At 44.8% G+C, this 27,774-nt stretch overlaps 1 protein-coding gene across 2 annotated transcripts in view; it reads left to right on the top strand.

Moving 5' to 3' along the window:
- Nucleotides 1–20,352, top strand: part of LOC124794634 (fatty-acid amide hydrolase 2-A-like) — a 163,494-nt gene extending 143,142 nt beyond the window's left edge. For both annotated transcript variants that reach the window (XM_047258153.1, XM_047258145.1), the window contains exon 11: nucleotides 20,141–20,352. In XM_047258153.1, coding sequence (XP_047114109.1) covers nucleotides 20,141–20,230 — 90 coding nt within the window. In that variant the 3' untranslated portion in view covers nucleotides 20,231–20,352. The remainder of the gene's footprint in view (nucleotides 1–20,140) is intronic.
- The last annotated feature ends 7,422 nt before the right edge of the window (nucleotides 20,353–27,774 follow it).

The following is a 27,774-nucleotide window of genomic DNA, read 5'->3' as shown; positions in this document are numbered from 1 at the left end:
CTGTTATGATCACTATACTGAAATTTTTGATTATCGAAATCGTTAATCACTCAAGATTTCCAATATGAGTTACTACTCTTTTTGTCTTATTTCTTGCTCATTTAACTACCATTATTTTTGTCTCAAATTAACTAGCCTTCATTACTAAACCAATTTCAACATTATCTTCCAACTTTGTCAGACCTATAATATTTACCTATATATTCATTAACAACAAAGTTCTTTAAACATCATTCTAACATAGATAGGTCTGCAGGTAAGTATTATTAACATAAACTTTAAATCTTCATTTCGGGACACTCGGATTGCACAACATGTGGAAAGGACCCTGTCTAGGTTAGTGATGAGGATAATTAAATGATGGGACAGTTCTGGTAATAGTTAAGTTGTTATTGAGCAGTCAGGAACAAAAGTAACACTGGTCCACACGAATACAGTACTAAAAGTTTCAACCTGTTCGTGTCGATGCGGCGGTTGGCGCACATACAATCACAGCTATGGCTCTTGATGTATCGGCACTTTGCTTCTTCTTAGCGTCGCATTACATTTCCATTTAGTGCCTATGGAATATAGCCATGCTGCATAGTCGTCGGAAACGGCACATCCGAGGCTCAATGAAATCACGTTTTCCAGGAGAGCCTCCTCGATCCAGAGCGTGTTTCTCAGACCGATGCCCAACTCCGACTACGACTGCTGAGCCCGTTATGCCGTGCAGCGCCCGTGTGCATTTTCCCGCGCTCGCCTACCATCCACCTTTTACCGCTCCCCTACAGACAGGGTATTCACCCGAGGTTTTGCATTCTACATATCCTAATACATTGCCTACGGATGTACCAGGCGCACAATTACAACTTTAACCTCTTACAACAGTTTCAACATTTCTTACATTTCAAATTTGTTATAATATTGCTTGCAATTTGACATAAACATTAATATTTACATCGAAAATTGTTTACAGTTTCTTTAACATAATGACATGACAAGAAAAGAAATGAATTCAGAATATCGATTACACTAATTTATCGAAAATCAGAAGAAAAAAATATTATATGTACAATAATACAGCGTTGTTGTTGTTACAAGTTGTTACTTGGTAGATTCAGGGCAGGAATCACTTGTTGTCAACAACTATCGAGCATCCGTACCATACATAACCATATCCATTTCAAGGGGCGCGGACGCCACTGCTCCACACACATAATTCTGTCTCATCTCATGTCATGTAAGCCTGTGTAACTAGCCACTACACTCTGGCTCAAATAAAACATTAACCTGAGAGTGTTTTTATTCAGTAAGAATTTATTTTTTATGATATAAACTAAAGTTCATGTGAGAATGAAAAATACCCCTGTTGTTGTATACGCTGATCAGTCAGGAGACTATGACCAGCAATCTAGTATCGGCATATTTGTAGAATGGGCAAGGCGCGCGACGTATCCGGGTTTGACCGAGAGCAGATCGTGATGGCCCGAGGGCTCGGCACGAACATTTCGGAAACTGCACGACTTGTCGGGTGTTCGAGGAGTGCCGTGGAGAGTGTCTTCAACACATTCCAAAACCGTTGGACGTGGTAGGCTGGAGACTAGTAAAACAGGACAGGCGGTGAACTGTGGCGGAACAATCAGACTTCACTGCTGGACACCATACAGTTGTGTCTGAACACGCAGTGCGCCGAATACTCCAAAAGGTGGGCCTCTGCAACCGACGACCCATGCATGTGGCAATGTCATCACCACGATAACGGAAACTACGACTGAAATGGGCACTGGACGTTGGTGCAGTGGCAGAGCGTTGCATCGTCTGATGGATCCTGATACCTTCTTCATCATGCCGACGGGAGGGCGCGAGTCCATCGTCTTCCAGGGGAACAGCTCCTGGACACCTGTACTGTGGGATGGAGACAAGCTGGCGGTGGCTCCATTAAGCTCTGGGGAACATCCACGTTGACATTCACAGGTTCAGTGGAGCCCGTGCACCATGACGGCGAAGGAGTATGGTACGCTGGTTGCAGACCACGTACACCCCTCCATGGCGATCATGTTTCCCGACGGCAGTGGCATTTTTCAACAAGATAATTCGCCATTTCACAAGGCTAGGAGTGATGCAGTGGTTCGAGAAACACAGTGGCGAGTTCCAATTGATAAGTTGTTGCCCCCCCCCCCCCCCGCTCCCCCCGCCACAACTCACCAGATCTGCACTTGATCGAACGCATCTGGCATGTGATTGCGCGTGGCGTCAGAGCTCAACGCCTCCCTCCCCGGAACTTATGGAAGTTAGTTAATTGTGTGTACAGTTATGGTGCCAACTTCCTCCAGCGACGTACCAAGGCCTCGTTGCTTCCATGTCGCGACGCGTCGCCGCTGTTATCCGTGCCAAAGGTGCACTTACCGGCTATTGGGTGGCTGGTCATAACGTTCTGACTAATAAATGTATTGCGCAGTTTATTCTTTTGCTCAGGTTTGTTTCTGAAAATAAATACTTGATTTGGCTACCTTTTAGGTTTATGTGCCGCCTCCTGTATAAACGAATCGCTTTGTTATCCGTCTCTCTGCCTGACTCTTAAGAACCCTTTTTCTCAGCAACGGATAGACGCATCAAATTCAAATTTATGTCACATATTAAGGTCTATGGTTCCTTGGCGGCGTAACAAATTTAAGTTCCTAAGTCAGTTCAGTAAAAAGATACGATCATTTACGTCACATATTTCGATACTCACAAACTTACTCATCAAAGCCTATAAGGTACTTCTCGTTGAACAAATAAAGTAAAAAAATTGTAATTATGTCACATAAAAATATATTTTTGCCATTTAGAACATACATTGCGTTCATCATCCGTCAAAAGCATAATATACGACCGCTACTGCATGCAAACATAAAATGTAAGTTGTAGTCATACTTAAATAAGTAAATAAAACATTTTATCAAATCTTCTGTGTCTACATATGTAAACTGACGTCTCCTACTCGCTTTCTTTTGTGTGTCCGGGATAGTCTGAGGATCTAATTTAGAGATTTGATGCAGTCTTCGAACTCCCAGGGCCGAAATTTTTAAGTATTTACATCGAAAACAGCAAAAATTGTTGAGGTCCTCGATTCCCAAGATGGATGAATTATGTACATGAATACATGATTAAGCTTTCACGGAACCCTCAGTGCGTGAGTTCTGCTCGCACTTCGCCATTTTTTGCGTTAATTATAAAGCGTTTCCTTATTTGATTACCTGAAAATTTTCTTGTTCACAAACTGCAGTCTATTACGTACATAGTGGCTGGGTGTTACCAACCGATCTGACCAGCTGTTCCTGCTGACTAACGTCTACTCATTATGCAACGTTATTGTACTGACTCTTACAACAGAGTTTCTTGTACATTATTGTCATAGATATTGTACGCGTATACTATTTACTGAACCATTTTTATTTTATTCAAATTATTTCTTAATTTATTTTCTTATACAGTTATTTTGATCATATCTGACAAGGTAGGCGTACAGTCACAAATAACTTAAAATTTTTTACTTGAATACATCGAAATTTATAGATTTATCTGACACAGTATAACAGAGTTGCAATCAATTTTGAAACACTAAAAGTAGCAATATTTCCTCCTATCACACATAATTAACATACTTTTGTGTGAAATGTATTGTAAAAGACGCAGCCTTTCTTTAACGGTGAATTTATCAATTAACACAATAGAGCTGATTTCCACAAAACCTATTTGTACACAAAAAGTGATTTCGTCTTTTAATTTCATAAGAAATGTTACTAAAGCTGACATTCTTTTCTCTTGTGAACCTCTATTTTTTACAGTATCGAACTTAATAGATACACATTTCTGCAATAATGAATGTTTATCAGCAGTCACAGGGTTGTACAAAAATATGGAAACACCAAAAACACAACCATTACCAAACCTAAAACGGTGTAGGATAACCATTGGCATTCAAAGTAATGGATAACAGGTTTTAATAAGAATTTATACCCCTCTTCCTGCGAAGTAGTGGCAATTTTAGATAACGCCGATGGAAGTGGATACGGATCACGCACTATTCTCTCGAAAGTAGACTACAGAGGTTCAATAATATTAAGATCTGGTGACTGCATTGTCCAGCAGAGAAGCGACAATTCATCCCTGTGTTCACTAAACCAATCCTGGAAGATGCGAGCTGTCGTCTTGGAACACAGCATCACCACCGGGGAACAAAAATTGTGCCATGCTATGGGCCAGATCAGCCAAATTGTCAAATAATATGATACTCGGCAGTAATGCGTCCTAGCAGAGTGAGCATGTGGACTCATGGGATACCACGAAATGGCTGGCCAAATTATCATCGAATCCCCGTCGTATTTAACTCTTGGCACTTAAACCTGGTCAGAAGTTGCAAACAATGTGTAACAAGTCTTACACCACCATGTAACTTACTTTCATTGCTTCGAAAGTCCGCCCCCGGTAGCTGAATGGTCAGCGTGACGGATTGTCAGTCCTCAGGGCCCAGGTTCGATTCCCAACTGGGTCGGGGAATTTTCTCCGCGCAGGGACTGGGTGTTGTGCTGTCCTCATCATCATCCTTTTATTCTAATCGACTGCAGGTCGCCGAAGTGGCGTTATATTGAAAGACCGGCACCCGACGAACGGCCTGCCCGACGGGGGGCCCTAGCCATACGATTAAATCAAAAAATTGCTTTGTTGTCCAGTTTTCATGGCTTTCCTGTTACAGGCATTTGCATCAGTGATGAGTGGTTTTGGAATTCCAAAAAAATGGCTCTGAGTACTATGCGACTTAACTTCTGAGGTCATCAGTCACCTAGAACTTAGAACTAATCAAACCCAACCAACTCAAGGACATCACACACATCCATGCCCGAGGCAGGACTCGAACCCGCGACCGTAGCGGTCGCTCGGCTCCAGACTGCAGCGCCCAGAACCGCACGGCCACTCCGGCCGGCTTGGAATTCCAAATTGCCCTGCAGTTCCCTGCTAAAGGAGCGCCCTTTGTGTTGAATTCGTGCTGACGGCGGGATTTGCGAGTGCGACATTCAGTTCTGCAGTGACCATTGCAGATGTCGTCCTCTTATTTTTCGTCATATTTGTTTTCAGTGGCTTTCTAGCACGATCGCTCAGCACACACGTACACCGACGTTGCAGTTTAGCAGATGATATTTTTCCGCTTTCCCTGTATCCGATACAAATCTTCGGCACGGTGCCTCTTGTAACCCCTAACATTGCAAGTACTCTGGCTATGGAAGTACTCACCAGACGAGCACCAACGGTTCGCCCACGTTTGATTTCGCTTAGCTTCGATGCAAACCACGACTGACACTTTCAACAAAAAAATGTTCAAATGTGTGTAAAATCTTATGGTACTTAACTGCTAAGGTCATCAGTCCCTAAGCTTACACACTACTTAACCTAAATTATCCCAAGGGCAAACACATACACACCCATGCCCGAGGGGGAGGACTCGAACCTGCGCCGGGACCAGCCGCACAGTCCATGACTGCAGCGCCTGAGACCTCTCGGCTAATCCCGCGCGGCCAATTTCAACTTATTGAGAACAGTGCACAGGTGCAGTTCTTGGTCAGTGACAATAGCGCAGGCTACAGGCTTGGTTAACACCAGCACGTACATTCAAGCCTCCATTTCTCACGGTATTTTCACATTTTTGTCCAAGCCGTATAAGTTCATCAAGTCAGTGGGACAATTAAATCAGACTTGACTTTATAAAAAAGTCGCTATATGAATGATTCCATTAAAATTATGGAGTCCTAATCTTTTTTGCTCTTGAGAATCGTTAGTTAACTATAGTGGTAAAGCAATTTCCAATCCAGAGACGTCTCAAGGGTTTCTTCTTACTCCAAATGGAATGAGCCGTCCGAGAGCGTTATCGCCGAATGTCAATATGGGGTGCCAGATGTCCCCTGACCTTCTGTGTGCTGGGGGAGGCCACGTCCCAGCGGAGTAGTAGTGACACGGAGATAACGAGTCACAGCCGTGTGTGTGCTAGCACTGAACCAGTGTATCAGTGAGTCGACGTAGAGGAAAACATTGTGTTGTCAAATGGCCAGAAACACGCCGCAGGATCAAGAGCTTTATGGCAGTATATGGACAGGTTCGGTTTCATGGCTAATCAAACAGTTGCATCGTTTCTGTCAAACAGGTGTATCGTTTCTCCTTTCGGTGTTGATGATGTTTTATGCTTATAAGGCTAATCAATTTTTACTGGTAATTACCTTTGTTTCATACGTGGTATTTCAAATTTGGTCACCTCTGACGGTGCAACGGTCAACGTGATGTCTACTTCTTGTTTACACACTTTATCGCACTACACACGCTCATGTTTATAAACAGTTTCTTTCAGACGTATGCCGCGCGGAGTGGCCGCGCGGTTTGAGGCGTCATGTCACGAACTGCGCGGCCCCTCCCGCCGGAGGTTCGAGTCATTCCTCGGGCATAGGTGTGTGTGTGTGTGTGTGTGTGTGTGTGTGTTGTTCTTAGCATAAGTTAGTTTAAGTAGTAAGTCTAGGGACCGACGACCTAAGCAGTTTGGTTCCTTAGAAATTCACACACATTTGAACATTTTTCAGGCGAATTAAGACTACACGATACGTACAAGCGAGTGCCATAGTGAACAGTTCAACTTGCTGGCTGCTTGCAGCGCTTCTAACATAGTGTTAAACAAATATGATCAGGACTGTCGCAACTGTATGCCATTGACTGTGAACAGAGATGCATTTAATAGCGGACTATCTCGGTTAAAACCTAGAATCCAGCACCACTAAAAATTTGAAATAAAAAATGTCTTTATTTTAATACCATGGTACGGGTCTTCTTATAATCTTAAAAGACGGAGATGCTGTTATTTTTATAGGATTATTCTGGTGAATTTTTCAGTGGTCAGCTGAAATGACTTAATTTGTCGTTCACCTCTCAAACTCTGCACTTTCTTACAACTTCCCAGTGAGACCCGGTCGAACACATGGCACTTCGATTGGCCAAACGATGAGACTCAGAAGTGAGTTCGATTTTGTGGACAGCCGATTTCTTTGACAGCTCAGTGCATCCAAACGACCACAAAATATCTTACTTCCTGTCGCCAAGCAAAATCTGTTGAAGCTCTCGACAACCATATTCATAAAACTTTATTTGCTAACGAGATATTGCAGGTAACGACCAAAACGTCTCAAGATCCGTATCATCTGACAGCCAGTAAACTTAGCCGTGGCGTAATAGCAACGTCACGAGACAATCGCGAACGTTTTACTCCGATATTCAAAAGAAAAATGTACTATTGCAACCAATTGGAAACAACGCCAAAAAATTGTCAACGTCCCTGTTACAGTATTATAACGGCTGTACCCTTCACAGCAGACAAACAACAAAAACATAACAAAAAGTACAATTATATCTGTAGTAAGGCGTTGTTTGCCATTTTCCGTGAAAATTCTTATTGTGGATTATCATAAAATGCAAATTAATAGCCATAAAAATGAAAGATTATAACAAGAAGTTGCTTCTTACGAATCTCATCAATTCATAAATCCATAAACTGTGCACCCTAACAAATTTTATATAATTAAAAAATAGCTCTTAAATTCGGCGTTAGAGGCTTTTAATGTAATAATTGCTCAATGCCGAACTTCAACTAGATTGTGGAGTACTGTTGGCAGTTTGACGCCGTTAGTAATAGTGTATGTGTGTTTAGTCAGAAAAGCGTACGTTACCGGGATTCAAACCGGCATCCTACCTTTCACCGACAATGATATACAAATTGCACCAGTCGATACTGCGACATGGATAATCGCCTTTACGCTATTAACTACGAAAAATCTATGAAATGATAATTAAATCAAGACCCTAAGCTATCGACAGGCCTTGATATACATCAACGGGCACAATTGAAAATGTGTGCCCCGATCGGGACTCGAACCCGGGATCTCCTGCTTACATGTCAGACGCTCTATCCATCTTTTTTTTTTTTCTTGTTCAGTTGCGTTTGGTCTGCGCGGACGTCACAAGACATCCATTCACGTTGATCGTTGGTTCCTTTACTCAGTTTTTTATTACAGAGGATTAGCAGCCCTCTGACCGAACACGAATCCAACTGAGTCACCGAGGGCACAGAGGATAGTGCGACTGCAGGGGTTTATCTCTTGCGTGCTCCCCGTGAGACACGCGTCCCCAACTTAATGTCCACACACTACACTCATTACTCGCGGCAGACAATCTTACGAGTCCCGTAAGAGCTCGGGCAATGCGTGTGCATCCAGCACAGAAGAAGGAGGTCAATGGCTGGTTAGCCTTAACTATATGAAGATGGTATCTGTTCTTTCGGACATGACTTGGTAAGATTGTCCGAAAGAACAGATACCATCTTCATAAAGGAAAAATCTATTCCTGACTGCAGCCCCAAGGTGCATTTTCTTACTCTAGTGGATCACATCAACAACAGAACGATAATAAAATGAAGACTGGATCCACAGCTTTAATTATAGGCCTACATCCTTGCTTCTCAATGTTCTGATTTCGACATACTTTTTATTTACTCTGTCCCAGATGGTTGGAGAAACCACAACGATGGCTGTCTTGTCTCATATCATTGCATGCCTACAGCCTTCTAATTTATCTAACCCTCACATCTGCGAATGATTCAGTAGATCCTAGGAATATTCAAATGTTCAAATGTGTGTGGAATCTTATGGGACTTAACTGCTAAGGTCATCAGTCCCTAAGCTTACACACTACTTAACCCAAATTATCCTAAGGACAAACACACAAACCAATGCCCGAGGGAGGACTCGAACCTCCACCGGGACCTGCCGCACAGTTCCTGACTGCTGCGCCTGAGACCGCTCGGCTAATCCCGCGCGGCAGTAGGAATATTACATTCTGTCAGGCGTGGTTCGTGGTTCCCATATTGGCGAAGGCTGCGACACTTACCGCTCCGAACTATTGTGCCACGGCTCCCCAAAAGGTTTACAGACCGTGACTTCACTTATTTTCACAATTAACTACTACATAACAGCAAACGATAACGCCAACATAAGATCTGCAGGTAGCATATTTAGCCGCCGACGTCACGTTTCCTGATACTTGAGCACAATAAATAATACTAAGATGACGCGTTTTGAAGACATATTTAATGCCGTATATGTTAGCTTCGCTGCATACTTAACGTTTTTCCCGCATTCAGTCTCGAATTTGACACGATTAATGTTTTTCGCGTGTGTTCAGTCCGTGTCTTCTATGAGTTCTGGCGCTGAGACACTGATGTTACGTGACGTCACAAATCCTGTGTTGTGACTGGCTAAAAGAAGCAAATCGAGTAATCCTCATACTGATTTAAGTATCTGCGAAACTATCACACCATACTTGTTTGTTTTGTATTTATACTTGCGTATTACGAAAATATGCGGTTTAAGTGAGACATCGCCATTTTTAGTGCGGTTTGCTGCGCTGAAGTGTCTAGAAATGTGACGTCTGTAGTTAAACATGCCACCGTGCATTGTTCCGTTGAAGTTACGTATGGTATATACCATCGCCTGGATACGCAATAAGCCGGCCGAAGTGGCCGTGCGGTTAAAGGCGCTACAGTCTGGAACCGCGAGACCGCTACGGTCGCAGGTTCGAATCCTGCCTCGGGCATGGATGTTTGTGATGTCCTTAGGTTAGTTAGGTTTAACTAGTTCTAAGTTCTAGGGGACTAATGACCTCAGCAGTTGAGTCCCATAGTGCTCAGAGCCATTTGAACCATTTTTTTTTATACGCAATATTTTTGTTCTTCAGTGATGTTTCAGCCGCATTTCAGCGCAACAAGTTCCTTCATTGCACACTGAGGTAACAGTCAGCATTTTTGCCTAACAAATTGCACACTGAATTCATATTGTGCCGTTTGCCGACACTCAGTGTGCCCTTGTTATTCTCAGGACAATAAAACCCACAGGAGCTCGGGCACAATGCAATCTCAAAAGGAAACTTGCTAATAACAATCTTTATCCCGCAAATACCGTCAGCAGTCAAGGAAATTCTTACGAAATAAAGGTAACGGGGCTTGTTTCTTGTGGTTATTTCCTCTAATTATTCGCGACATTCTCGCTACGTATGTGTCATTTGTTTTAGCGTATCCTAGTGCACTCTAGCGAGACATTCATAAACTTAGTATGCTTTTCTTACAGCGAATGGAATTGCCAGTGCCAGGAAGAAGGAACTTTCTTCAACACCATCAAAATACACTCCTGGAAATTGAAATAAGAATACCGTGAATTCATTGTCCCAGGAAGGGGAAACTTTATTGACACATTCCTGGGGTTAGATACATCACATGATCACACTGACAGAACCACAGGCACATAGACACAGGCAACAGAGCATGCACAATGTCGGCACTAGTACAGTGTATATCCACCTTTCGCAGCAATGCAGGATGCTATTCTCCCATGGAGACGATCGTAGAGATGCTGGATGTAGTCCTGTGGAACGGCTTGCCATGCCATTTCCACCTGGCGCCTCAGTTGGACCAGCGTTCGTGCTGGACGTGCAGACCGCGTGAGACGACGCTTCATCCAGTCCCAAACATGCTCAATGGGGGACAGATCCGGAGATCTTGCTGGCCAGGGTAGTTGAGTTACACCTTCTAGAGCACGTTGGGTGGCACGGGATACATGCGGACGTGCATTGTCCTGTTGGAACAGCAAGTTCCCTTGCCGGTATAGGAATGGTAGAACGATGGGTTCGATGACGGTTTGGATGTACCGTGCACTATTCAGTGTCCCCTCGACGATCACCAGTGGTGTACAGCCAGTGTAGGAGATCGCTCCCCACACCATGATGCCGGGTGTTGGCCCTGTGTACGTCGGTCGTATTCAGTCCTGATTGTGGCGCTCACCTGCACGGCGCCAAACACGCATACGACCATCATTGGCACCAAGGCAGAAGCGACTCTCATCGCTGAAGACGACACGTCTCCATTCGTCCCTCCATTCACGCCTGTCGCGACACCACTGGAGGCGGGCTGCACGATGTTGGGGCGTGAGCGGAAGACGGCCTAACAGTGTGCGGGACCGTAGCCCAGCTTCATGGAGACGGTTTCGAATGGTCCTCGCCGATACCCCAGGAGCAACAGTGTCCCTAATTTGCTGGGAAGTGGCGGTGCGGTCCCCTACGGCACTGCGTAGGATCCTACGGTCTTGGCGTGCATCCGTGCGTCGCTACGGTCCGGTCCCAGGTCGACGGGCACGTGCACCTTCCGCCGACCACTGGCGACAACATCGATGTACTGTGGAGACCTCACGCCCCACGTGTTGAGCAATTCGGCGGTACGTCCACCCGGCCTCCCGCATGCCCACTATACGCCCTCGCTCAAAGTCCGTCAACTGCACATACGGTTCACGTCCACGCTGTCGCGGCATCCTACCAGTGTTAAAGACTGCGATGGAGCTCCGTATGCCACGGCAAACTGGCTGACACTGACGGCGGCGGTGCACAAATGCTGCGCAGCTAGCGCCATTCGACGGCCAACACCGCGGTTCCTGGTGTGTCCGCTGTGCCGTGCGTGTGATCATTGCTTGTACAGCCCTCTCGCAGTGTCCGGAGCAAGTATGGTGGGTCTGACACACCGGTGTCAATGTGTTCTTTTTTCCATTTCCAGGAGTGTAATATTACCCATCGGTTGAATACGCATCAAAGTGTAATAGAGGTATACAGAGACAGAGATTCGACAGCGAAGGTCCAGCCACTGTGTTGATTTATTTCGTTATAAGCAGAAGAATGTGGAACTGATTGATTGATTGATTAATTGAGGTGAGTTGTGGGACCGAACGGCGTAGTCATCGGTCCCGCGATTTCGAAGATAATCGCGGAAGACAGAGGGTCCGTTAAAACTATAAAACGAGGAAGTTAAAACACACACAGTAGAAGGCGTAAAAGGATAGACCAAATATAAAAACTGGAAAAAAGAGGGGGTAAAAGAGCGGTCTTTCCGCGGGGGAGAGGTCATGGGTCCCAGACCGAGTAAACATGAAGTGAGGCCCCAACCACAACCACCCTGCCCCTGATCCAGGAGTAAAGCAAAACCCTATATCTGACAACAGAAACCACTTTCACGGAGGAAAGTGAGGACCAGTTCAACCATCCGTGAATCATCTGCTAATATTAAAGATAAGGAATCAAGAAGACTATTCTTGGTACGAAGGGCCAAAGGAAGAGGACAATCCACCAATATATGGGATACCGTCAGTCTGGCTCCATATCCACATTGTGGCTGTGGTTCGTTACGCAAAAGGAAAAAGCGAGAGAGTCTGGCATGACCAATGCATAGACGCCATAAGACGGTGGACTCCTATCGAGAGGAGCGGAAGGGAGAGCGCCAAACCACAGTAGTCTCCTTGACTGTGTGGAGTTTATTACTGAGAGCAGTGGTGCACCAGATGTCATTCCACTTTTGGGCAAAGAGAGATTCGGATATCCGCAGCAGGAATCATGAATGGGAATCGCTTTTCTAGCCAAACGGTCACGCAGTTCATTCCCTGGGATGGCCACATGGCTTGGGAACCAGAGAAAGACAACTGAGCAGGCGGCATGGCGAAGGGCAGAGAGAAGATCATGGACCAAAGGGTGAGGAGTGTAGTATTTGTCGATACCCTGCAGGCTACTCACTGAGTCGGTGCATATTAAAACAATGTGGAGAGAGAGCTGAGTAACAAAACGGAGGATCCCTGTTAATGGCTTGCAACTCTACTGGGAACACACTACATGATCCCGCCAATAAATGGTCTAATCCAGTAGGAGACGTGAAACTGTATCCTGCCTTATCTATCGTCATAGAATTATCAATGTAGAAGGTCATAGCACCCCGTAACTCTGCAAGGATAGAACTTACAAGATGCTGGAAGACTGTAAGGGAGATCTTAGGACCCTGCAATAGGTCGGTCCAAGGCACCATCCAAGGGGGGGAGGGGTTGAGAGGAAATACTTGGGACGCTTTACAGTTAGTAGAGATGGAGGGTTCGACAGTGCCAACTCAAACCCGGAAGAGCCCGTGGGATAAAAACTTGCGGATAAAAATTGGAAGGGTGCCGCGAAAGTCCCAGCCATGGAGAGTAACTAAAATGTGATGGCGCCAAGCCGTGTCGTCCGCCTAATGGTTCTGAGCACTATGGGACTTAACACCTGAGGTCATCAGTCCCCTAGACTTAGAACTACTTAAACCTAACTAACCTAAGGACAGCACACACATCTACGCCCGAGGCAGGATTCGAACCTGCGACCGTAGCAGCAGCGCGGTTTCGGACTGAAGCGCCTAGAACCTCCCGGCCACAACGGCCGGCCGTCCGCCTAATGTAGGTCAAAGAAGACCGCGGCAAGGTGCCGGCGATTAGTAACAGCCTGTCGGATTGTAGTTTCCAATATGAATAAATAGTCTGGTGGAGATCATCCTTTCCGGAAACCACAGTGACACGGGGACAAAATGCGCCGAGATTCGAGTACCCAATATAATCAGAAGCTAACCATCCTCTCAAGTAGCTTACAAAGTACGTTCGTCAGGCTAGTCGGGAGGTAGCTGTCGAAAGACGTCGGGTTCTTCCGCGGCTTTTTTTTTTGTCATCAGTCTACTGACTGGTTTGATGCGGCCTGCCACGAATTCCTTTCCTGTGCTAACCTCTTCATCTCAGAGTAGCACTTGCAACCTACGTCCTCAATTATTTGCTTGACGTATTCCAATCTCTGTCTTCCTCTACAGTTTTTGCCCTCTACAGCTCCCTCTAGTACCAAGGAAGTCATTCCCTCATGTCTTAGCAGATGTCCTATTATCCTGTCCCTTCTCCTTATCAGTGTTTTCCACATATTCCTTTCCTCTCCGATTCTGCGTAGAACCTCCTCATTCCTTACCTTATCAGTCCACCTAATTTTAAACATTCGTCTATAGCACCACATCTCAAATGCTTCGATTCTCTTCTGTTCCGGTTTTCCCACAGTCCATGATTTTGCGATAATTCTCGCACTTGTCAGCTCTTGCCGTCTTCGGAATTGTGTGGATGATGCTTTTCCGAAAGTCAGATGGTATGTCGCCAGACTCATATATTCTACACACCAACGTGAATAGTCGTTTTGTTGCCACTTCCCCCAATGATTTTAGAAATTCTGATGGAATGTTATCTATCCCTTCTGCCATATTTGACCGTAAGTCCTCCAAAGCTCTTTTAAATTCCGATTCTAATACTGGATCCCCTATCTCTTCTAAATCGACTCCTGTTTCTTCTTCTATCACATCAGACAAATCTTCACCCTCATAGAGGCTTTCAATGTATTCTTTCCACCTATCTGCTCTCTCCTCTGTATTTAACAGTGGAATTCCCGTTGCACTCTTAATGTTACCACCGTTGCTTTTAATGTCACCAAAGGTTGTTTTGAATTTCCTGTATGCTGAGTCTGTCCTTCCGACATTCATATCTTTTTCGATGTCTTCACATTTTTCGTGCAGCCATGTCGTCTTAGCTTCCCTGCACTTCCTATTTATTTCAATCCTCAGCGACTTGTATTTCTGTATTCCTGATCTTCCCGGAACATGTTTGTACTTCCTCCTTTCATCAATCAACTGAAGTATTTATTCTGTTACCCATGGTTTCTTCGCAGCTACCTTCTTTGTATCTATGTTTTCCTTCCAAACTTCTGTGATGGCCCTTTTTAGAGATGTCCATTCCTCTTCAACTGTACTGCCTACTGTGCTATTCCTTATTGCTGTATCTATAGCGTTAGAGAACTTCAAACGTATCTCGTCATTCCTTAGTACTTCCGTATCCCACTTCTTTGCGTATTGATTCATCCTGACTAATGTCTTGAACTTGAGCCTACTCTCCATCACTACTATATTGTGATCTGAGTCTATATCTGCTCCTGGGTACGCCTTACAATCCAGTATCTGATTTCGCAATCTCTGTCTGATCATGGTGTAATCTAATTGAAATCTTCCCGTATCTCCCGGCCTTTTTCAAGTATACCTCCTCCTCTTGTGATTCTTGAACAGGGTATTCGCTATTACTAGATTACTAGCTGAAACTTGTTACAGAACTCGTCTTTCTCCTCTTTCATTCCTTATCCCAAGCCCATATTCTCCTGTAACCTTTTCTTCTACTCCTTCCCCTACAACTGCATTCCAGTCGCCCATGACTATTAGATTTTCTTCCACATTTACATACTGTATTACCCTTTCAATATCCTCATACACTTTCTCTATCTGTTCATCTTCAGCTTGCGACGTCGGCATGTATACCTGAACTATCGTTGTCGGTGTTAGTCTGCTGTCGATTCTGATTAGAACAACCCGGTCACTGAACTGTTCACAGTAACACACTCTCTGCCCTACCTTCCTATTCATAACGAATCCTACACCTGTTATACCATTTTCTGCTGCTGTTGATATTACCCGATACTCATCTGACCAGAAATCCTTGTCTTCCTTTCTACTTCACGTCACTGACCCCTACTATATCTAGATTGAGCATTTCCCTTTTCAGATTTTCTAGTTTCCCTACTACGTTCAAGCTTCTGACATTCCACGCCCCGACTCGTAGAACGTTATCCTTTCGTTGATTATTCAACCTTTTTCTCATGGTAACCTCCCCCTTGGCAGTCCCCTCCCGGAGATCCGAATGGGGGACTATTCCGGAATCTTTTGCCCTTGGAGAGATCATCATGACACTTCTTCAAATACAGGCCATATGTCCTGTGGATACACGTTACGTGTCTTTAATGCAGTGGTTTCCATTGCCTTCTGCATCCTCATGTCGTTGATCATTGCTGATTCTTCCGCCTTTAGGAGCAATTTCCCACCCCTAGCACAAGAGAGTGCCCTGAACCTCTATCCGCTCCTCCGCCCTCTTTGACAAGGCCGTTGGCAGAATGAGGCTGACTTCTTATGCCGCCAATGCTGACTATTTATCAAAATTTAGGCAGTGGCGGCGATCGAACCCGGACCGATGACGTTTTGATTATGAATAAAAAACGCTACCCCTAGACCACGGGGATAACTACACTGTCTCGCCATTGCGAGGGGAAGGCACCTACGAGCTAAATGCGGTTGAAGAACCTGAGTAGATTTGCCTCTGCGTAACGTTCAAGTGTTGGATCGTCTGGTTGTGGATAGAGCTCGGGTCTGAGGCCGTGTTATGTGAAGAGGTACGAGCCTGCAAGAATTCCCGTTCAGTTAACGGTTCATTATAGGGTTCAGCTTGGTGGGGTTTGAAATACAGGGGGCTCTGCTTAACTCTGCGTTTCTGCTGGTGAAAGGGAGCAGGATAGGAAGAGGACGCCAATACCGTCGCGAAATGTGTCGCGAGGTGTTCTGCAAGGACCAATGGATTAGTACACAGAGCACTTTGGAGGATAAGGCCCCAGGACAGTTGACGCCGTTGGTGGCCCAGAAGGCTACGGAGCTTGGACCAGACCTGCGATGAAGAGGCAGGAAACACAGAGCTCCCAGCATTCCTTAGCACGGAGACGCTTAAAAGCGAGGGGATTGGTCTGTGAACGGTGCCGTCTAATATGCTGCAGCGCCCGTCGGTGGTGCTGGACTGCGACTGCTACGTCGTTGATCCACCACGGTACCGGTCGACGATGAGGGGGACCTATGGATAGGGGAACAGCAGTGCCAGCACCGTGAAGAAAAGTGGCACGTTCACAAGAATGCAATTCGAGAGAGAGGTGTCTGAGTGCACAGCGGACGTATATAAAGGCCGATTGGCCCTGCGGAATGCCCAACGTGGGTGCCTGTCTGCCTGGCGGCGGCAGGGGAACGATAGAATCGCCGGAAAGCGGCCACTGTCCTAAAGGTCATCATCATGGGGTGACCAATGTCGGGAAGCCACGAGAGCAGGGGAGGAGATCGTGAGTTCGATAGCAGTAAAGGTGCCATGAGCATGAGTGGGTAGGAGCACCGTCATTGGGGAGACACAAATCCAAGTCTGTAATAGGTTGGTCAATTAGAAGACCCCTACTTATAGACGTTGCACTCCCCCACAGGGGGTGGTGTGCATAGGAGTCTCCGAGAGGAGACACAGGGACGGGAGTTGCTCTATTAAGATAGACAGTTGAACATAAGGAAGTAGCTGACCTGGAGGGAGGCAGATATTGCAAATGGTAACAGCCGGAGTCGTTCCCACTCTAACCACAATTGCTTCCAGATTAGTATCAAGGAGGATCCAGTCACTAATGACATTGGCGCGAACAAAAGTGCAGACCCCTCCAGACACTATCCCGGCACGGTTCCGACAGAACACCCGGAAACCACGAAACGTTGGACAGCGGTCACCGGGAAGTGCGTTTCATGAAGAGCAAGACAGAAAGAGTAGGAGGAAATAAGGCATTGTATTTCCGGTAGTTAACAATAATATCCGCTGTAATTCCACTGGATTATCGTATGGGGAGCGTCCAGGTTATACATAAAGAAGCCGAGGCAAGATCATGTCTCTCGTTCAATGATCGTCACCGACGAGGATGGGGCGACATCCATAAAAACTGGGTCTGATTCGAAATGAGGAGGAGGGGGCGAAGCACCCCAGGAAGCCGGGGAAGCCTCGTCCTTTGATTTGCGCTGCTTCTTTTGCTACCTCGGAGGGAGAGGGAAGGGGTTATCAGTCAGGGAGTAGGCGGTAGCGATGTCGGGATCAGACAGAGAGCAAGCGGCTTTGCGGCCCTCGGAACGTGGGTCTCTCAGGCGTCCCGATCTCCTAATACCATGGAGGACTGTTCCGAGCCGGCCGCGGTGGTCTGGCGCTGCAGTCCGGAACCGCGGGACTGCTACGGTCGCAGGTTCGAATCCTGTCTCGGGCATGGGTGTGTGTGGTGTCCTTAGGTTAGTTAGGTTTAAGTAGTTCTAAGTTCTAGGGGACTTATGACCTAAGATGTTGAGTCCCATAGTGCTCAGAGCCATTTGAACCATTTGACTGTTCCGAGAAGGAACCCCATCCGTAGCAGGAGCCAGAGAAGAGGATATCTTCCCTGACCGAGAAGGTGGAGGAGGAGGAGGAGCGGTTCCTGGATGGGAAGGGACATTGATGTCTTGCTGGTGTAGTCTCCATGTTAGTCTGTAAATCGTGTAATTCGTTTCCGCTAGTTGGAATCTTTTCGGCCACAGTCAAGACTTCTCTAGCAGATGGTTGGCTATGGCGCGAATGCAAAAGTAAAGCGTGGAAGCTTTGAAACCTTTCTTAGTCGAATCTGACTTGTCATTTATCTGTCGCCAATAAGCTGTACAAAAATTCCATATACTAATGGCAACCAGTTGATTTATGATGTACTGGACCCTTTCAAACTCTTTACCGCACATTGCCGTCGTAGCCTAACTTTTCTCTCATCATGCTATATACTGTTTACTCCTTGGCAAGAACACTCAATTACGGAATACGGCTACTGGAAAAGTGCATATAATTTCAAAACAAGGGCAAGCAGAACTAAAGTAACTTAACGTATGAGGTCATCAGTCCCCTAGACTTAGAACTACTTTTGACACTGTACCACACAAGCGACTCTTAGTGAAATTGCGTGCTTATGGAATATAGTCTCAGTTTTGTGACTGGATTTGCGATTTCCTGTCAGAGAGGTCACAGTTCGTAGTAACTGACGGATAGTCATCGAGTAAAACAGAAGTGTGTTCAGGCGTTCCCCAAGGTGTGGTATAGGCCCTTTGCTGTTCCTTACCTATATAAACGATTTGGGAGACAATCTGAGCGGCCGTCTTCGGTTTTTTCCAGACGACGCTGTCGTTTATCGACTAATAAAGTCATCAGAAGATCATAACAAACTGCAAGACGATTTAGAAAAAATATCTGAATGGTGCGAAAAGTTGACCCTAAATAACGAAAAGTGTGAGGTCATCCACATGAGTGCTAAAAGGAACTCAAACTTCGGTTACACGATAAATCAGTCTATTCTAAAAGCCGTAAATTCAACTAAATATCTAGGTATTACAATTACGAACAACTTAAATTGGAAAGAACACATAGAAAATATTGTGGGGAAGGCTAACCAAAGGCCGCGCTTTATTGGCAGGGCACTTAGAAAATGTAACAGACCTACTAAAGAGACTGCCTACACTACGCTTTATGCTTGTCTGTCCTCTTTTAGAATACTGCTGCGCGGTGTGGGATCCTTACCAGATAGGATTGACGGAGTACATCGAAAAAGTTCAAAGAAAGGCAGCACGTTTTGTATTATCTCGAAATATGGGCGAGAGTGTCACAGAAATGATACAGGATTAGGGCTGGAAATCATTAAAAGAAAGGCGTTTTTCGTTGCGACGGAATCTTCTCACGAAATTCCAATCACCAACTTTCTCCTCCGAATGAGAAAATATTTTGTTGACACCGATCTACATAGGGAGAAACGATCACCACGATAAAATAAGGGAAATCAGAGTTCGTACGGAAAGATATAGGTGTTCATTCTTTTCGCGCGCTATACGTGATTGGAATAATAGAGAATTGTGAAGGTGGTTCGATGAACCCTCTGCCAGGCACTTAAATGTGATTTGCAGAGTATCCAAGTAGATGTAGATGTAGATGTAGATGACTGAAGCGCCTAGAACCGCTCGGCCACAGTGGCTGGCGAAAGTGTTCCATCCGAGTCTTGCAGCTTGCAGTTAATAATGTTCCGATAAGTCTGGTAGGTAACCTGACATGTAAAGTCACAGGTATAAATTAAGAACCTCTTTGACTACATACCATGACGAATGGAAAAATTTTGTGTTGTTTCATAATTTCGTAACTCTCCATGGCTAAGCTATTCCAGAAGCCACTGCCGTTACAGAGATCGTGTTAAGCCTCCTTCGTGATTATAATTCGCGAGAGACTCAAGTGTACCTATCTCTCACATTTCCGAATGGTGTGATGCTGTGCAGGAATCTAACAAGACATGCTATCCCGAGAACAACTTCCAAGTAATGAGGAGTACCCACTCGTCGTATACCCTCTGAGGTTTTGTGTTCGAGTGTGTTAGCAAAGAGATTTGAGACGCCAGACGACCAGCATATGGACACGTCATGACTCATTTGCTCAACGCGCCTATAACGGAAGTGACAATGAATGTTGGTCTGTGAACGGTGCGAAAACTGGCGCATGGAAGGTAATTATCTGTGTGCCTTTTGCAGGTGGTCGCGGGACCGGATCAGGACCGGCTGTGTCTGGCTGTGGCCCGGGAGATCGAGGCAGCCCTAGGCGGCTGGGTGCCGCCCCCATAGCGTGCTGGTGTCTGCAGGCTTCTCCAGTCCTGTGCAAATCTGAAATATACACATATGTCTGTGATGTAATTTCTACTGTCTCCGCCTTGGCCAGTAACTACATTAAAAAAAAAAAACCTGTTGGGTTTTGTATTATTTAAACCCCTCTCACCATTCCCATCCCTTAGCAAATGACCAACTTGTTCCATAACCTAGTTACCCTTATCTGCTGTTGTCACACAACTATCTGAAACATATACTATACAAATTATTGAAGGATTTCTGAAGATTTAGGGTATACATAATTTAAACTTAAGACGCACAGAATTTTTGAAAAGATTCATGCGATTTATTTATTTTGTTTTACACGTCCACTTTCGTAGAACCAAATGGAGAAGCAAATCTCCATAGACACGAAACGAGTGTACATGAAATTAACATTAGGAAAAAATAATAAATAAAATAAAATGTTTGAGAATTCTTTGCGGACGAAAGTCTACTAATGTATATTAGCGTAATCAATATAACACAAGAATTAGCTTAATTTTTTCCAGGAATTCCCCGACAGAATGGAAGGAGTGAGCCACGAGGGAACTCTCAAATTGAGACGTGAGTGTGCGTTGATTACTGCTAAGATTTTTAATACCTGGATACAGTAGAATACTGCACAAGACTCCAGGAGGTGCGATCTAAATGCAGTCTAGTATTAACTAAGTGAAAGCTGTTAATTCTTGGGCATAAGCTCTTATCGTTGACAACAAACGCCATTAAGGAAAATATCTACACCCATCTAAACAAGTATTGCATCATCCAGGTTCCCAGAACTCCTGAAGACAGACGTTGACTGTGGATATTGTATCACAGACACAGTCGCTTCCACTGTTCAGAGATGTCATTAAAACCGCCCCAAGATATAAGCAACCATGCATGAACAGCGCCTATTAGACGGAGGGGGACCGACAGCCGATCAGTTCTAGTCATTCCGCCAGGAATGATGTACACGGCTTGTGTTGTCTGTAGTTCAACCATGCCTAGACGGTCAGTACAGAGGTTCCATCGCGTCCGCATTGTTACTTTGTGCCAGGAAGGGCTCTCAACAAGGGAAGTGTCCAGGCGTCTCGGAGTGAACCAAAGCGATGTTTTTCGGACATGGAAGAGATACAGAGAGACAGGAACTGTCGATGACATGCTTCGCTCAGGCCGCCAAAGGGCTACTGCTGCAGTGGATGACCGCTATCTACGGATTATGGCTCGGAGGAAACCTGACAGCAAAGCCACCATGTTGAATAATGCTTTTTGTGCAGCCACAGGACGTCGTGTTACCTCAAACTGTGCACAGTAGACTGCATGATGCGCAGCTTCACTCCCGACGTTCACGGCGAGGTCCATCTTTGCAACCACGACACCATGCAGCGCGGTACAGATGGGCCCAACAACATGCCGAATGGACCTTATAGCAAAATCTGGACCACGACTTGTGAAGGTCTCGCTGTATGATGGTACTACATGCAATAAAAAGGGCGGAAATGATGTTTATGTTGATCTGTATTCCAATTTTCTGTACAGGTTCCGGAGCTCTCGGAAGCGAGGTGATGCTAAACTTTTTTTGATGTGTGTAAAAACGAAAATCAGCGCGCTAACATCGGGAATTTAAGAGAAACTAAATGAACTGTACTACTACATGTGTAATACTAATAAGAGTCGTTCTATTTTTGAAATTAATGCTTGAAGTCAGATATAAAGAAGAAAAACTGTGAATGTCGGCTCTACTTCATATAGTGTGTAATGACGGAAAGTCGGCTTTTTACAGTCACGCGACTTAGATGAACACGGGAGAGACAGAGAGAAACGGCGGAGGTTCAAATGGCTCTGAGCACTATGGGACTTAACATCTTAGGTGATCAGTCCCCTAGAACTTAGAACTACTTAAATCTAACTAACCTAAGGACATCACACACATCCATGCCCGAGGCAGGATTCGAACCTGCTGCGACCGTAGCAAAACGGTGGAGGGGGGGGGGGGGGGGTGCGGATGTATTTTTCTGTAGTCTGAGCTTGTAGCTAAGCATATCAGATATTCTGAACGTGTGTTCGAAAGTACATCAATAAGATGGAAGAACGCCACCTACGTCACACGACGCCCTCTCTCTTCAGTGAAGAGTCGAGAGACGTTGGCTTTCACCTGAAGCCCATATACATATATATTCTGCTTGTAAGCACCAGATAATTGAAAACCTCTCGAACACCTGTCTTTTATTAAACGATTTGTTGTAATAAAATGGCAGGAAACGTTATAATAGTGATTAAAGAATCATTGTACTTCCATATTATAAAAGTATAGAGTTTCAAAGCAACAGCCAATCAGAATCCATCAAAAACATTTGTGGCAGGTTACTGCAGCTCGATTGTGACTATTTCTAGCGTTCTGATACAACTCCCATTTTGTGCTACATGATATCCTTATTCCATTAGTTAGCCACCCACGCTTCCTGTTAGTGCTAGTAACAAGATATCTTCTGCATCAGCGAAGGCAGAGACTTGGGGTGGATTTCAATTTATTCAAAGGGCTACAAAGATTTTCCTTTCAAAAGAAATATCTGATTTTACAAGGCTATGTATTTCTTGTGGTAGTTTTTCAATTATTTTTAAGACAAACATTTTTACTAACTTTTCAAAACTGCACTACGGACAACTACCGCAATTTAATTCTCTACGGTTTAAAATACAAAAGTCGTCGCAAAATACGGCTGACAGACGCATAAGGAATGGCTAGTTCTCGGCTGCACAATTACTAGATTTCTGTGGGCTACGTTCGAAAATTTGTTGGATGCGCCCTACGTCTTGAACAAGCACGCATTGGGCAATCTGTAGGTTTATCCTTATGTATCCGAAAAGTATCCTGAAACTTCTTGTGCCACCGCCGATAACTCTGAGCTGTATGGGGTGCAGCACCAGAGTCTAGTCGAAAATCACGCCGCTCAGTTATAACTGAAATGCAATGCCTTTTGCTTGTGTTTCATCGGCTTCTCAGTTCGACGCACATTGCTACCTGAACAAAGACGGCCGTTCCAGGTAACCACACGGAACGTTTAAAGGCACCGAACCGTGCTCGGCTCGCGTTTATTCCATTACGGTACTGCCGCCACGTTTTCTTATTCCATTTACTGGCGTCACTACCTTCTTGCCTTACTTGCCCGTGAGCGGCCGCAGCAGCGCGTATCGGTAAGTGCACTGTTGTACCATCTCTGGAGCGCTCGATAGTATTTTCGGGTCGTCGTGTGTCTGGCAGCCACTTGGAGACGGATTAGCAGTAGAAGTGAAGCCAGTGCTCGCCGACCGCTGGCGACACTCGTGAACTGTCCGACGGAGGGAGATTGGAGCGGGACGACCGTTGGTTGGTTGTTCGGTTGATCGTTCATCGGCCGACGTATACTTGGTCCTTTCACCGTTTCGGGACCTGGCAGCTGGTCGGTTGATGTGGAGCAGCGAGGAAATCTCCATGGCGCATCGTTTGGCCGGGCCCGCTGGCGGTCTCTATGCAGTTTCGGAGTGTGCGGCTCTGTTCCCATTGCTACGAGGTTCGTGGCTCAGCGATCCTGGACATGGAAGTTGAGTTTTGACTTAATCTACCAGCAAGTCACGACTGTTCACATTGTGTCGTTTGGAGTTCGTTGTCGTCTGTTAAGATATTCCTGCGAGCAACAACGTGTGTTTTTTAGTTGGCAAATTTTAGCCACCCTCCGGTGGAGTTCAACTGTACTTGTTTATTTGAATTGAAGTGCACCAGCGGAATCTTCTGCCTTGTGGCCGTTAACGCTTTGTTTACCTGCCCTGGCCGTTGACGTAAATTCAGGCAGTGTATTTTCCTCATCATATTGTCGCTTTCCAACATGGTGTGTAGATTGACAGCTCAATGTTTAATTGGTTGTGGGCGCCTATACCTTCTACTTTGTTCAATTCAACTCCATGTTGTGTGCTGGTCGGGTGAAGCCGAGGTTATCTTGTCGGTGGGTCCGTTGACTGTCTGTCGGTTGGGTTGTCGTCGGATCGACAATGGTTGGCCCGACTGCCTGTCTTACCTAAGCGAGCGTTAGTGTTTGAATTCCAGTCCGACCATCGGAACTTCTGAGAACCCTTGGGTGTACTGCCTTTTCTAGTTTCTTCTTGTTGTTTGTACTTGTATGGCTTATAGCCGATTTTTAGATTAAGGTTGTTTTGCCCTTAAGGCGTCAGATAGTTTGGGTCTTCAGCCTAATTAAAGAACTGTTTCCGTAAAGCCTTTGGCATTTTTAAAATTAATGTTAGTCTTAAGTGTTGGGCCTTCAGCCGATTTTGAATTTAAGTTGTTTGATCTTAAAGTGTTAGATTCTTTGGGCCTTCAGCCTAATTAAGGAATTGTTTTAAGATAAAGCTTTGCCTTTTAACTTTCTGATTTTGGTTGAGCTTTAAGTTACGGGCTTTCAGCCGTTTATAAATTAAAGTGGTCTTGCCCTTAAGGCATGAGATTGTACGGCGCATTCAGCCGCTAATTAAGTTCCAAAACTAAAGTTTTTTTTTTAAATTTTTCTTGGCTCTTGTAATATTTGATCAAATAAAAAGTTGTGTGTTTGAGTGTAACTGACAGCCGCTTATTTTGGCCCCTTTCCATAACTTAAACTAACTGTCCTGTCCTGCGGGTGTAGAAGCGTGTATCAGGCAGATCTGCAGGATGCGCGTGGATATACAGCAAAAACGTAGATACAAGTTCAGAGTATAAATAAAGAATTGCTTAAGATATTAATTAGTATGAGCGATTGTGTCGACTGTGGCGTGCAACCGCTGAAACATTAGAATAATTACGCAGTTCAATTGCCTTGCCGAGAAGAAGGCACCTTTTTGTTCTGGAAGCTGCAGAACGTTATTTGGCACGCCGCCATTATTCTATGAGACGCAACCTCACTAGGCGTACTCATAGATGCACACAGCAACAGAATTAATGTAGTATAATATTTTTTAATTTAGTATAATATTTTGTGGATACAGTGATATTATTTAATCTTGTGTTTCACTTATGTTGCGAGCTATTGTTCCAATTAAACGGCGCCTTGGCAAGGCTAAAGGTTCCGTGTTGCAAATTATATCAAAGGTCCACTACGAACCAAAGCTTTGGAATTATTAAATCTACGAAGTCCGATAAAGAAAAATTTTCAGAAAAATCACTCACGGTCAAACTTAATATGAACGGACCTTACGCAAAAAGCCATTGTCAAGCGTGCAAAGTTTGTATAAACTGATCACATACTATTGTCATTACTTATTATTTTTATTTTTTTTCGATATTCTTAAACCAGACAGGAAAAGCCAATATAAATCAAAAACGGCACCTTACAACTGGCGCAAAAGTAAACTTTCATTCTCGATGTGCAATTTATTCATGTAGAAGATTTAGTCTTGTGAAATCATATGCATATACTGTATTTGTTAAACGCCCTGTATTAAAACAGATCAGGCCCCATCCCGCCGTTTTCGTAATAGCGATCTCATGGCAGTGGGAACGAAACAGAAGTCTTCTCGCTGCTCTGCTAGGAACCCAGTTGTACGTTATATGACACTCTCCAATACAGGATGCAACCAAGAAGATAAGGAAAGTTATCGTAAGCACTTAACGTGTACTGAGCCTGTCGAATATATCCAGGAAGACGAATTGCAGAAAGCATTCATTGTCAAAAAATTTCATCAATTCAAACGCAAAAACCCAGAACAAGTGACGCTGATTTCGCTACTTGTATACGCAGAAGCCTTACCCAAACACACGAAATCCGACGCCAATTATGATGTTAGATACAAAGAATGCATAAAGGTACGAGTAGACATGAAACGAACCTGCACGATTCAGACGTAGTCAGCATTGCATCCATACAACAAACTGTTGTTGGTTAGCCGCAAATTGTGTAAACCGTGGCGCCATGCACCACAACCCAGGGTGAAGGTTGATAAATACTTGAATAAATGAAACATAAGGAAATCACATTTTGTGTTCCAAACTGTTCGACGTACGGAATCAGTCTCCCTACAACTCTCACGAATAATACTTGATACTCTCTATAAGAATGAGCGTATCACAGGCGTATTCTTAGATCTTTCTAAGGCTATTGACACTGCTTCCAAGGCTCTCAGGTGTTCTGCCGGATTCAATCATCGAAGATCCACAATATTTGGGTGAGCTTGCTGGCCAGCAAGCAGCAGACACTTCATTCCATCCACACCACCTGATGATGGCGGAACGTTTGTCCACCGAAATATAGTGGACCTTCGACGATTGAATCGCCCGCATCTCGTGGTCGTGCGGTAGCGTTCTCGCTTCCCACGCCCGGGTTCCCGGGTTCGATTCCCGGCGGGGTCAGGGATTTTCTCTGCCTCGTGATGGCTGGGTGTTGTGTGATGTCCTTAGGTTAGTTAGGTTTAACCAGTTCTAAGTTCTAGGGGACTGATGACCATGTTCAGTCCCATATGTTCAGTCCCATAGTGCTCAGAGCCATTTGAACCATTTGAACGATTGAATCCAGCGGTATACCCGAGAACCTTTGAAGCAGCAAAATCACATGCTGCTGATGCTGTTGATCTAAGATGCTACCAAGTGAGTAGAATCATAGGGAATAGGAGGCATAACTAATGATTGGATCCGATCATACCTATCAGACAGGCTACAAAGACTAGAGCCAACACAAACCTCAAATATAGCTAAACTTTTAGAGAAACATCAGAACCAAAATACGAAGGGCCTTTGAGAAGTCCGTGCAATGTCTGAGAGATGGCACCACCGGCGCGTATCGAGGTCATGTTTAGTTAGTAGCATATTGGGAAAGAACGCATACCAAGTTTCAGCCATATTGATCTATTTCTTTGTGTTTGGCATTCGTGTGATTAAAGGAAGTTGAGTGATTGTCAAAAAATGGACGAAAAAGAATTTCATATGGTGATTAAACATTACTTTATGAAAGGCAAAACACCTACGAAGACTAAAATGCTTGACAAACATTACAGTGACTCTGCAACTTCGATTAGAACAGTTTATAAGCTGTTTCAAAATTTTCGGAGTGGCCATATGTGCACAAGTGATGCTGAACGTTCTGGACGCCCTGTGGAGGTTACGACTCCAGAAATCATTGATAAAATCCATGATATGGTGATGGATGACAGAAGAGTTAAGGTGCCTGAGATTGCTAGTGCTGTGGGCATCTCGAATAAACGGGTACATAATATTTGCATAAACATTTGGACATGAGAAAGCTATCCGCAAGATGGGTTCCGCGATTGCTCACGCTTGACCAAAAACGGAATGCTGTGAAGTGTTGCAAGAATGGTTTGCAGCTGTTCAGGAATAATCAGCAGGACTTAAACCGTCGTGGATGAAACATGGATACATTACTATACTCCTGAGACCAAAGAACTTATTAAACAATGGATTACCAAGGCGAATCTGCACCAAAAAAGGCGAAGACCATTCCTTCGGCTGGAAAGTTTATGGCGACTGTCTTTTGGGATTCACAAGGGATAATCCTCATCCACTATCTGGAAAAGGGTAA

Source organism: Schistocerca piceifrons, chromosome 1 (genome assembly GCF_021461385.2).
Source record: "Schistocerca piceifrons isolate TAMUIC-IGC-003096 chromosome 1, iqSchPice1.1, whole genome shotgun sequence".
NCBI classification, from domain to species: Eukaryota; Metazoa; Arthropoda; class Insecta; order Orthoptera; family Acrididae; genus Schistocerca; species Schistocerca piceifrons.
This window is presented reverse-complemented; position numbering and strand designations above follow the sequence as displayed.